General features: G+C 42.2%; 1 protein-coding gene across 2 annotated transcripts in view; it reads right to left on the reverse strand.

The window, feature by feature from the left end:
• LOC126235679 (cytosolic endo-beta-N-acetylglucosaminidase) overlaps positions 1 to 13,759 on the reverse strand; it is a 115,889-nt gene that overhangs the window by 7,290 nt on the left and 94,840 nt on the right. Inside the window, exon 10 of one of the 2 annotated variants that reach the window (XM_049944408.1) lies at positions 6,170 to 6,319. In XM_049944408.1, coding sequence (XP_049800365.1) covers positions 6,170 to 6,319 — 150 coding nt within the window. Of the gene's footprint in view, positions 1 to 6,169; positions 6,320 to 13,759 lie in introns of those variants that run through there. The other variant, XM_049944409.1, reaches the window with a different exon arrangement.

The raw sequence follows: 13,759 nt of genomic DNA on the forward strand, positions 1-13,759 counted from the left end.
CTTTGACATCGCTTAGCTTCTGTTTGTCTGAGAGGTTTTGGCTGCGTTTAAACTTGGAGTGAAGCTCTCTTTGCTTTCGCAGTAGTTTCCTAACTTCGTTGTTGTACCACGGTGGGTTTTTCCCGTCCCTCACAGTTTTACTTGGCACGTGCCTGTCTAAAACGCATTTTACGATTGCCTTGAACTTTTTCCATAAACACTCAACATTGTCAGTGTCGGAACAGAAATTTTCGTTTTGATCTGTTAGGTAGTCTGAAATCTGCCTTCTATTACTCTTGCTAAACAGATAAACCTTCCTCCCTTTTTTTTATATCTTAGGTTTATTCCAAAAAGGTTATAGAAGCGAAGGATGTGCTGTTAGTATAGTTCCCATCCACGCAGCTCAGAAAAGCTGCTGGTGGGGAGAGTCCAAATGGTACAGGTTTTGAAGCAGCCATTGAAATCTCATATGGTGTCCACTGCTACATGTTCTGCCACCGGGTGATCCACCTTGTTTTTGGCAACAGTTTGATGGCTGGTTGGTTGTCATACCAATGTAAAACACTGTGCTGTGGTTGCAGTGGAACTGGTATCTAAAATGGCTGCTTTCACAAGTGGCCTGGCTTCTGATAGGGTAGGCTAAGTCTATGTCAGGACTGGAGTAGGTGGTGCTGGGTGGGTGGATTGGGCAGGTCTTGCATCTGGGTTTTCCACAAGGGTACAATCCCTGTGGCAGGGGACTGGGGTTGGGAGTGGCACAGGGATGGACTAGGTTGTTGTTGAGGTTGGGTGGGAAGCAGACCACCACTTTGGGAGGGGATAGAAGTATCTTGGGTAGGATGCCCCTCATTTCAGAGCAAGATGATAGATAATTAAACCCATGATGAAGAACGTGGTTCAGTTGTTTCAGTCCCAGGTGATATGCGGTGACCAGGGGGGAGCTTCTTTGTGGTTGGTTCTTGGGATGGATGTGAGGATCAGGTATTTGTGAGGATATGGCATGGGAGATCTGCTTGTGAATTATTTCTGGAGGATATTGCCTGTCTTCAAAGGGCTTCGTCAGGCTTTGAGCACAATGGGTGATGGAGTTTTCATCACTGCAAATGCATCAACGATGGGTAGCCGAGCCAGGCTGTGTGGAAGGGGGTTGCAGCTGTCAAAGTGCAGATACTGTTGGTGATTGGTGGGTCTAATGTTGGCCAAGTTGTGGGGGAGCCATCTGAAAGGAGGCCATCGAGATCTAGGAAGGTGGTATGATTGATAGAGGAGGACCAGCTGAAGTGGATGGGAGAGAAGGTGTTGGGGTTGGAGAGGAATGAGGATAAGGTGTGTTGGCCTTGGGTCCAGATTACAAAGATGTCATCGGACCATGATTTTGGGGTTTTGGGAAGCTAGGAAATGTTTCCTCTCCATGGCCCAAGAAGAAGTTGGCATAGGACAGTGCCATGTGGGTGCCCATGGCTGCGCCATGAATTTGTTTGTATACCTTCCCCTCAAAGATGAAGTAGTTGTGGGTTAGGATGTAGTTGGTCAGGTGTACAAGGGATGAAGTGGTGGGTTTGGAATCCACAGGACACTGGGAGAGGTAGTATTCAATCACAGCAAGGCCTTGGGCATTAGGAAAGGTGTATAGGGAGGTTGCATCAACAGAGACAAGCATTAATCTGGGAGGTACGGGTGTGGGGATGGTGGAGAGCTGGTTGAGGAAGTGGTTGGTATCTTGAATGTGGGAGGCTAGGTTTAAGACAAATGCTTGGAAATGTTTATTGACAAGGACTGAGATTCTTTCAATGGGGGCACTGTAATTAGGCCCAATAGGGTGCCCAGGATTGGATTTGTGGATTTTGGGAAGCAGGTAGAATGTGGGATGTGGGCTGTTGTTGGGGTGAGTATGGAGATGGAATCAGGGGAGAGGTTCTGGGAAGGGCCTAAGGATTTCAGCAGGGAATGGAGGTTATGTTGGAAGTTATATAAACAAATTTGTAGCACAGCCATGGGCACCAATATGGCCCCCTCCCCTATGCCATCTTCCTGGTCTACTACAGGAAACATTTCTAGCTTCCCAAAACACCAAACTGCTGGTCTGTTCATGTTTATTGATGACATCTTTATAATATGGACCCAGACTAGGACATTTTATCATTACCCCACAATCTCAACACTTTCTCTACCATCCACTTCACCTGGTGATCCTCCACCCGTTGTGCCGTCTTGCTAAATCTTGATCTCCTCCTGTCAGATGGCTCCATCCACACCTTGGTCCACATCAAACTCACCAATCACCAACAGTACCTGCACTTTGGCAGCTGCCAACCCCTCCACACTAAGAAATCCCTCTCATACAGCCTGGCCATCCATGGTAGCTGCATCTGCAGTGATGATGACTTCCTTACCCAATATACTGAAAGCCTCACAAAGGCCTTTGCCAACAGGAATACCTCTAATCTAATTCACAAACATATCTCCTGTGCCAGATGCTCCCACACACATGATCCTCAAATGCATTCCAAGAACAAATCACAAGAAGCACCCTCGTTGTCACCCAATAACACACTGAACTGGAACGACTGAACCACATCTTTTGTCAGGGCTTTGATTATCTGTCATCGTGGCCTGAAATAGAGACATCCATCCAAAATACTACCAACCACTCCCAAAGTGGTGTTCCACTGACCACTCAACTTCCAAAATGTCCTAGACCATCCCTATGCCACCCCCTTCCCCAGTCCTCTGCCCCAGGTGTCACACAATTGCGGAAGACCCAGACGCAAGACCTGTGGAATCCACCCACCCAGCATCACATACTCCAGTCCTGTCATAGGCTTATCCTACCCCATCAGAGGCCGGGCCACCTGTGAAAGGAGCCATGTTATATGCCAGCTCTGCTGCAAGGAGTGCACAGCGTTTTACGTTGGTATGACAACCAACCAGCTGTCAACTAGAATGAATGGCCACTGCAAAACTGTTGCCAAAACCAAGGTGGGCCACTCAGAGGCACAACATGCAGCAGAGCACAAAAATGAGATTTCAATGGCTGCTTCACAACCAATGCCACCTGAATCCTCCCCATGACTACCAGCTTTTCTGAGCTGCACAGATGGGAGCTCACCCAATAGTGTGTGTGTGTGTGTGTGTGTGTGTGTGTGTGTGTGTGTGTGTGTGTGTGTGTGTGCGCGCGCGCACGTACGCATGTGCAAAAGTGCATCCGTGCACCATTCCTTACCGCACCAACCCCACCCAGTATGTGTACCCACATCAGCTAGATATGTGCAGTCATCTCAAGCCCCGCACTATGAAATCACGTGCCCAGCAGTCTGCTGCCTGCCCTCTCTACTTGCACCTCTAGCCAGCCCACAGATGCCTCCCCACTATTCCACAAGCCGCTTTCCCCAACCCCTGTCCTGCCTTCCGCCTCTTTCCATCCCTCACCCCACTCAACACCACCTCACCCCAGTACATTCATCTTAGGCCAGGAAAGATCTGGCAGTTTGTTGAGCACAATGTAGGGAGACAGGCATGTGCATATGAGTGAGTGTGTGTGTGTATGTTTCTCACACAAGCTTGAAAAAGGAAGTGCACTCTGAAAGCTACCCAAGCTCTGTACCTGTTGTTTGTGGACCTATCAAAACATAGAGCTTCTGCCTTTTGGTGAGTCATCTCCCTTATTCCTAAATAATTTGTAATTCTCAACCAGAACTTTCCATACATTATTATATAAGCATTTAATAAACTAGACAGAAACATAAAGGTGGAGTACACATAAGATCATTGCCTGCAACAGGTAGAAATTACAGTTAGGTCCATTATCACAATATTGTATGTAAAAATGGAATCAGTCAAGTTGGATAAACAGAAACATATCTTTTGTCAAAAGCAGAAAAATACCCAAAAAATTATTTGCACCACTACCACAGACGATAAAATTATTTCTGGTCACATTTAAGAAACAATCATTTTCACCATTTTATTTTTGTTGGTTTAAACTACAGATATTACATTTACGAGGGGCATTCCATAAGCAGTGCAACACCTTTTTTTTCTTTGCCCATTTTGGTGGAAAAAATGCAGAATTTGTTGTTGGGCATTTTGGAATAATCCTGCTTCAGCTCCTACAGTTTCATGAAGTTCTGATAGACGGTGGCTCCACACATAGCCTCAAAATGCCGTTTGTAACAGAGGTGTGTTCCAAGTAGACAGCTATCATTGATTTTATGCTGTGTTGATAATTTTTGCTTTTGGACCATCTCATTACCACTGAATAAAACAATTTCCATGCTATATACATTTATATGTATATAGCATGGAAATTGTTTATTCTTTGCATGGCATTTATATGTATATAGCATGGAAATTGTTTATTCTTTGCATGGCATTTATATGTATATAGCGTGGAAATTGTTTATTCTTTGCATGGCACCTTCAGTGGCAGGTTTCATCAATGTTGTACTACATGTTGTGTTTTTGTTCCATTTTTGGTACTATTCTCCTTCTTATAATTACCATTTGAAATTTTGTTTTTCAGACTTCACAGCGTAGGAGCAGTGCCACAAATGGAACAAAAACACAACATGTAGAACAACACTGATGAAACCTGCCACTGAAGATGCCTTGCACAGAATAAAAGTGAAACACACACGGCATGAAAATCCCATTTCAATCAGTTGTTGTTAGATGGCCCAAAAGTAAAAATAATCAACATACTGTAATATTGCATGGAACTGATGACGGCAGGAAAACAAAAGTTGAAGATGTAGCCATTACTGAGTCTCTTTTAGTGAAAAACCAGAGTATTATAGATATTTAGAGGCTTGCAGAATGTTTATGGAGACTTGGCAGTGAACAAAAGCATGGTGAGTCATTGGGAGTGGTGCCTGTCACCATTGTACCAATGTCGTGCAAACCGGTCTGATCTCCCAGGTGGTGGCTGGCCACAGAAAGCTATTACTCCTGGAACTTATGAGCACTCTCATTCAAATTGATCAATGGGTCACAATTAAACATCTTGCTGCACAATTGGATGTCTCTGTTGGTAGTGCTGATATTCTCCCGCACCAGTTGGGGTACGTAAAAGCATGTGCCCACTGCATTTCTCATCACCCAGCAGAAAACCATAAAGAACAATGAAGGAACATCTGTAAACAAATGCTTCAAGTTATGAGGCTATTAATGACAATTTTTTGATGAACATCATTACAGATGATGAAACATGGGTTCATCACTTCAAACCAGAAACAAAATGGAAATCCACGGAGTGGCGTCACACCATCTCTCCTCCAAAGAAAAAGTTCAAAGCTGCATCCTCGACATGTAAAGTCATGGTGACAGTCTTCTGGGACTCTGAAGCAGTTATTCTGTTTGATGTCCTCCACCATAGTACAATGATCAACTCTGAAGGGTACAGTGCTACCCTCAGGAAATTGAAGAAATGACTTCAGTGTGGTTATCACCACAAAAATGTAAACAAACTTCTCCTTATCCATGACCACATGGGGCCTCAGATAAGTCTACACACCAGAGAGGAGCTCATAAAACTTCATTGGACTGTTCTTCCTCATCCATCCTATAATCTGGATCTCACACCTTCTGATTTCCATCTGTTTGGACCAATGAAAGGTGCTCTCTACGGGAAGCAGTATGTGTACGATGGGAGGTTATTGATGCAGCAAGCCATTGTCTCTGACATCGACCAGTAAAATGATGCCATGTGAGCATACAGGTCCCCTCAGTAAGGTGGCGTAAGGCCATCGCATTAGACAGATATTATGTTCAAAAATTTGGCTTTGCAGCCAAAGAGTGGGGAATAATATGGTGCACTGGAATCCTAAAGGAAACCTACCTGCTTTCAGAAAAAAATGTGTTGCATTACTTATTGAATGCCTCTCGTAACAATGAAGTCATCATAATACATAATGGACTGTCACTTCAAGCACTTATGATCAATCAAATGTTTTCTGTTTTTGATTGTACACTGGAATATCACAGAGACAGTATTTTTAATGCTGATTTCCTATTCCTTGTGCTATATTAAGTCTTCCTGCACTAGGAAACAAGGATGTATGGTTGGAAGTTTCTGCTGTAACATCCCAATGAGAATGAGGTAATTATAGATGGAACTCGACTAGAGTATTATATCAATATTTTACAATCTTTTCTGTAAAAATACTGCTGTTCAGCACTTCACAATACTTACTTGATTCTCCAGCCACTGTTTTCAGCAGGTTTTGGTAAGTATCTACCATAAAGCTCAAATATTTCTTTATTTAAAATGTCCGGTTGCGGGTACGGATACACACCCTCATCACCGGGAGATGATGTATATGTATCCAATAATTCTTTCATGCTAGAAAATAAACAAAAAAATAAATAGAATAAAAATTCAGCAAAAACACCAACTAACAGTAAATGCCTTACAAAATGCTTTCTCTGATATATCAACGGTGGCCACTGCCTCTAATCTTTGAATCTGTACATACTATAAGGATGGAAGTATGTCGGTCTGTTCTATGTTTCCTCCTGCTGATCAATTTCAGCCAAACTTGGTACAAACTGTATATCACTTACCATCTGAACAGAACCACCACTCCACCTTTATCTCAAAGGGTAGGGGTGAAAATATCATGCAGCTCACAATACACAAATAGCCAGGCTATATTCATCCAGTATTTCAGATTGGAAGCACTTAGTGACTTGCAAACCAAATTTACATGTAATTTCAAACCTTTATGAGACTTTCTCTTGCTGACACCCCGCCCATTCCCTCCCCTCCACCCTACAAAATGATGAAAGAGAAAAATGTTTATCACTTATGACATTTTCACTACTCATGCGAGAAAACTGCTGCATCACACATAACCTCTCATTTTATTACTTCTTTACTACAAATTCTGTTACCCACACATTTTTCAGACAGTATTCACATATACCACTGAATGTAACTGCAAAAATATGTCATTGTAAAACACAGGGGATGTTGTTGTGGTGTTTGCTCCCAAAATAGAAAAACTCCTTTACTACTTTAAGTGTTTCATTTCCTAATCTAATTCCCTCAGCATCACCCGACTTAATCCGACTACATTCCATTATCCTCGTTTTGCTTTTGTTGATGTTCATCTTATATCGTCCTCTCAAGACACTATCCATTCCGTTCAACTGCTCTTCCAAGTCCTTTGCTGTCTCTGACAGAATTACAGTCATCGGCGAACCTCAAAGTTTTTATTTCTTCTCTATGGATTTTAATACCTACTCTGAATTTTTCTTTTGTTTCCTTCACTGCTTGCTCAATATACAGATTGAATAACATCGGGGAGAGGCTACAACCCTGTCTCATTCCCTTCCCAACCACTGCTTCCCTTTCATGTCCCTCAACTCTTATAGCTGCCATCTGGTTTCTGTACAAATTGTAAATAACCTTTCACTCCCTGTACTTTACCCCTGCCACCTTCAGAATTTGAAAGAGAGTATTCCAGTCAACATTGTCAGAAGCTTTCTCTAAGTCTACAAATGCTAGAAACGTAGGTTTGCCTTTCCTTAATCTAGCTTCTAAGATAAGTCGTAGGGTCAGTATTGCCTCATGTGTTCCAATATTTCCACAGAATCCAAACTGATCTTCCCCGAGGTCGGCTTCTACCAGTTTTTCCATTCGTCTGTAAAGGATTCGCATTAGTATTTTGCATCCGTGACTTATTAAACTGATTGTTCGGTAATTTTCACATCTGCCAGCACCTGCTGTCTTTGGGATTGGCATTATCATATTCTTCTTGAAGTCTGAGGGTATTTTGCCTGTCTCATACATCTTGCTCACCAGATGGTACAGTTTTGTCAGGACTGGCTCTCCCAAGGTCGTCAGTAGTTCTGATGGAATGTTGTCTACTCCCGGGGCCTTGTTTCGACTCGGGTCTTTCAGTGCTCTATCAAATTCTTCAGACAGTATCGTATCTCCCATTTCATTGTCATCTACATCCTTTTCCATTTCCATAATATTGTCCTCAAGTACATCGCCCTTGTATAGACCCTCTATATACTCCTTCCACCTTTCTGCTTTCCCTTCTTTGCTTAGAACTGGGTTTCCATCTGAGCTCTTGATATTCATACAAGTGGTTCTCTTTTCTCCAAAGGTCTCTTTAATTTTTCTGTAGGCAGTATCTATCGTACCCCTAGTGAGATAAACCTCTACATCCTTACATTTGTCCTCTAGCCATCCCTGCGTAGCCATTTTGCACTTCCTGTCAATCTCATTTTTGAGACGTTTGTATTCCTTTTTGCCTGCTTCATTTACTGCATTTTTATATTATCTCCTTTCATCAATTAAATTCAATATTTCTTCTGTTACCCAAGGATTTCTACTAGCCCTCGTCTTTTTACCTACTTGATCCTCTGCTGCCTTCACTACTTCATCTCTCAAAGCTACCCACAGCCATGCTCTTTAACATACATGATATACTTTTTGATGCTTGTTTTTTATACCTGTTTTTTATTTAACTTCATATACTTTAGCTTCCACCAGGGTTTTAGTCTGTGCTCGCTTGCTCACTCTAGACCTAACTTTTGATTTTGCAATTCCTGGCCTTCAAATAGATTTTTATGTCTCATTTTATTATCTTTATGAGCACTACAGACTGCTGTGCTATGTACGGTATGGTACCAGCACTCCGTTGCCCATTTTTATTGCCCAGATAATGCATTTTTATTTTAGTATAAATTTGTTTCATGTAGTACCACCATAATTTTTGCATTGTACCATGGTTAGGTCTCATTTCTATTTTCTGACTTCTATATTAATGGAAGCAGATGGTTCAGTTAACAGTGACATGTTACTTTACTTTAACATCCACACAAGTTCATGTAACAGTCAGCTGTGAAACCTTGCCCCAGCTGTTAAGCAAAATTTGGTTTCATCTGTGCTGGCGAGACAGGCGTTTTGCTGACAGCTCTGGCATGCTCATGTTTGTATTGAAAATCTCAGTCATGTCTCCCCCCCCCCCCCCCCCCCCTTCATCATTGTATTCTCTGTTGCAGATCCTAATGTAACGCATGCATGAGTTAAATATATTACAATTAAGTGGTCCACTCATTCCACAGCCTTGACTTGACAAACCATTTGAGTAAGCATCCATTAGCCAAGACTTTAACTGTTACTGTACTACAGCAAGTCTTCCCTTTCTGGTTACAGTGTGTAACACCCGATGATGGAGCAATAGTCTCTAAAAATAGTTATGCTAATATAATTTACAACTGGTGCACATTTCTCAGTCTTATCAATATGATCCTCAGTTGTGTTTGTTCACCAAATCAGATTTTATGTTAAGGGGGAAAGTCAATGAGCTCTTGATTCTTGGAAGATGTGAAGAATTGTTTGTCTATTTAGACGGCATTTAACCAGACAGTAGATATCCTTCACACAAGTGTATATAAGCTAGATGAGTGTGTATATTATATAATACATAGGGTTAGGTTAGTCATATTTATAAAAAATGAATACATTAAAAAATATGGATATAAGTTAGTTCCATGTAGATCAGCATATGGAAGCAGCTTCTTGGGAGTTAAGACTGATGTGCAGATAAGTAGGTAGTGGTGAAGATGAATGCAGTAGCAAGGGACTGTGTACACATGAAACTTCATCCAGTACCATCATTCTGGCACATCTGCCTGTACTGCGCTCTTCGGTGTATGCTTATTGCATTTTGTGTTGATCTTTATGTTAATGTACATACAGCATTTAGCCATTTAAGTGTTCATTATGAGTGACATACAGCAAATACAACAGTCATTATAGAAAGAAAAATAGCAGTTTTTCTCAAATAGAAAAATGTATTGAGAGGGTTAGAATGTAGAAACCATGTGCTCATGTGGAACATTGCCAATAACTAGGAAAGAGAATATCTGGAGCACGCAGTGTATTCTGTTGTTTTATTTCTACCTCTCTCTCTGCACGGTACTTGCTAGACAGCCAGATTCTAACATAAAATGCTACTCTGACATGGGGAAATGAAATGTTTTCAATTTTTTTTCTTTTTAGGTTCTTGTAAGGCAAATAAAAATACTCTATGAGCAATTTTGACACTATATAGAGTGGTCTGCCAAGAAAAAGGAGGGATTATTGATTTACACTAATTTTAAATACATTTTTGACTGGAGTCTGACAGAAAATGTGGTTCATTACTGGGCACAATCAGTCATAAATTTCCATACTTGAGTACCTCAAGAAAGTAGGAAGTCAAAAGTAGACAAATGGATAGTAAAATCAAGATACAGAGTTGACTACAGGATATACATTGGTTAACCTAACAGTGAGGCTGAGTTACACTTCAGACGAGGTTAAAAAATTGTTGACTAGGGCAAAGTTTACAATGACCTTCATGAAATCATTACACTCAATATATGTGTTAATAAATTTAATCAATTTTTAAGAACAGTTTTCTCACTATAAACACTAACTCCAATATCAGTAAATTTTCAGGGAAACCTTAGATCACAACAAATATTAGAGATTCTTCATAAACAAGAAAATTTATTAAATAATTAGAATGAAGAATGGTCAGAAAGTATTTTCATATTCTCACTCAAATTTTAACATACTAAAAAAAACACCAACTAAACAAAAACTGTATCCGAATGATACAATAGAATGTTGATAATTGCAACTCACCACACAGAGGAGGCATCAAGTTACAGACAGGTGCAATGAGAAAGACCACTTGACAAGTAACATTTCAGGCAAAAAAGTCCTACTTCCAAAAGACAAGCCATGAACAGTGTATCCAGGCACTATGGGCTCAACTGTGGACTGGGTCTGATGTGCACAGCAATCTACTGGGGTGGGTGGTGAGTGTAAGGAGGCAGCATGGGCCGGATAGGGGAAGGAATAACAGGTTAGGGGAGAGGGAAGATGTTGGGTGGGCTGCCTGTGGAAACATAGCATGCCGGAATGTGGCAAACACAGGGTGGGCTGTTAGGTGCAGACTCAGGAGCCTCTGCTCGGTGGACAGGGGAGGAGGGGGGGGGGGGGGGAGGGAGGTGAATAGAGAAGAGGCAAAAAAAGTGGGTTGGTGGGATAAAAGGGGTATGTAGTGATGGGGTGGTAGTGGGGAAGAGGATAGGCAGGGATGCACATCTCCCATGCCTCGTCTATTCAGCTGAAAGCTGCCACCCACTCCATACCAAGAAGTCCCTTCCATAAAGACTAGACACTCATGGCCATCACATGTGTAGAGACAAGTAGTCCACCTCCAGATATACCAAAGATCTCAGAGGCCTTCACAGGCTGAAGTTACTCATCCAACCTCATACACAAACAGATCTTCCATGCCTTGTCTCTGCTGTCACCTACCATCTCCCACATACCCATCATATGGCCATAAAGGAGCACTCCCCTCATGACTCAGGACCACACAGGACTAGAGCAACTGGATCACATTTTCTGCCAGGGTTCTGACTACCTCTCATTGTGCCCTGAAATGAGGAATATTCTATGACTTATCCTTCCCACCACTCCTGGTATTCTGCTACCCACTGAACCAATGCAATATCCTGGTCCATCCCCAACTCACCCCTACTCCGATCCCCTTGCCTCATGGCTCATATCTCAAAGTAGACCTAGATGCATGATCTGTCCCACACATTCTCCCACCACCAGCTACTCTAGTCTCCCATCAAAGGCAGGGCCATTTGTGAAAGCAGCCACATGATCTATAAACAAAGCTGCAACCACTGTGCTGCTTCACATGAAAGCGTGACAACCAACACGTTGTCAGCCCACTTGAATGGCCACTAATATAAAACTGTGGCCATGATTCTGCTGGACCACCCAGTTGCAGAACATGCTGCCCAACACAATGTGCTTCACTTCAATGATTGCTTCACAGACTGCACCATCAGGAATTTTCCTAGTGACTCCAGCAATGAGCTGCACAAATGGGAACTCTATCTACTACATATCCTTTGCTCTTGTAACCCCTCCAGGCATTGACTTTCAAATTTCCCTGTCCTACATGTACCTATCCCCTTCCCCTCCAGCACTAAACACACCTTCTATCCCACCAACGCAGCTAGTGGTCTTTCCCCAACACAGCCAGTCAACTCTGCACCTAGCAACCCATCCTGCCTGCACCATGTTCCTGGATGTTTCCACAGGCAGCACATCATCTTCCCCACCCATACTCTGCTATCCCTACCCTCCACTACTCCTCTTCTATCCCTACAGCCACCACCCTCCCTAGAAGATTGCTGTGCCCATCAGACACAGTTGCAATCCACAGTCAGGCCCTAACACTCAGAGACAGTGGCCATCTGTGTGTGTGAGTTGCACTTGAGTGAATGTGTGTGTGTTTTCTATTTTGGAAGAAGAACTTTCTTGCCTGAAAGCTAAAATTTTAGCACTCTTTTTTCATTCTGACTGTCTGTAACTTGACAGCTCCTGTTTGTGGCAAGTAGCAGTCTACTAAGTACACGAATGAAAAAAATACAAGGAACTAAAATAAAAAATTCTCTCAAATTTCCTTCTCAAATAAGAGGAAAAAATTGTTAAACCTATTAAAAGTAAAATCAATTATATGGTTGACATTTCCAAAATGACCAAAAAGTTTGTACCTTTGATACCTACCCCATCTGTCCAAATAGAGACTGGATTAAAAAAAAAAAAAACTATACAGGGACGACCCCCTTGGAGGGCACATGGGCAGCAAATTTTAAAATTTTTTATTGAGAATTTATACTCCTTTACTACAGGTTGGAATACTGTGCAGACTGCTCACAGCCCCCCCCCCCCCCCCCCCATGGCTTCAGCACAAGCTACTGGTCTGCTGTTGTTGCTCACACAGTAAGGACTGCTGATCAAGAAATGCCTTGAATGGACTTCGTTCACAATCCCTGGCCAATAGGGGTGTGAGAGAGGATCACATGGTGCTCTGGATGTGGGCAGGCAGGGGATGGAGCATGGTTGCTTCTCTCTCTCTCTCTCTCTCTCTCTCTCTCTCTCTCTCTCTCTTGCATGCCAGCACCTGACCTGCTAACATGTCCACTTCCACTCTTCCATGCCATACTCGAGACTTTGGCCAACTTTGTAAGAAGTTTGTTGCTTCCCCACATGATTAAAATTTGTACCTCTTTTCATAAGTAAACCCTTCAGGGCTCTTTTTGAAATTCCTTGCTTTATTATTTAAATTGACCATTCTGATCCACAAGCTCATATCAAACCTGTTCCTGCTGTCCTGTGCAAAATATAAAAAAGTTGAAATGGTGGTTTTTCATGCTTCAGGTGTCTTACCCCACTTCAGAACCACAGTACCACACACAGAAAACTCAAACAACAATATGAAATCGTCAGAAAAGGCCTTCTTTGGGTTACTATTCAATCCTAGCATCACACTGTTCTGAAAGTTGGTTATGGTGTCAAAGTGTTGATCTTTCATGTGAATTCTTGCACTTTGTCATTTTGTGGTAGATTCATACCGATAACATCAACTCTTATCGCCCCGTGATGATTTTTTCGGAGAAAGAACTGTCCATGTTTCCCACTAGAATCAAGTCATGACAGGCATACAAACATCACCATTTTTGTTTCAGGTGGAGGTGTGAAAAAACTTTACACACATTTTGCTTCACAACATTTTGGTGAATGTCTTGAACACCTGATTTACAGATGCTGTTCCATAACAATTTGTGACACAATGATGTTGACACACTACTGCCTGCTCACACTGACTGTTCAAACACACAGGTTTTGTTTGCAGTTGTTAGTTCAAGCTGCCACCATAGTTATAGTTATCGCCAGGAATAAAAT

This window comes from Schistocerca nitens, chromosome 2 (assembly GCF_023898315.1).
Source record: "Schistocerca nitens isolate TAMUIC-IGC-003100 chromosome 2, iqSchNite1.1, whole genome shotgun sequence".
NCBI classification, from domain to species: domain Eukaryota; kingdom Metazoa; phylum Arthropoda; class Insecta; order Orthoptera; family Acrididae; genus Schistocerca; species Schistocerca nitens.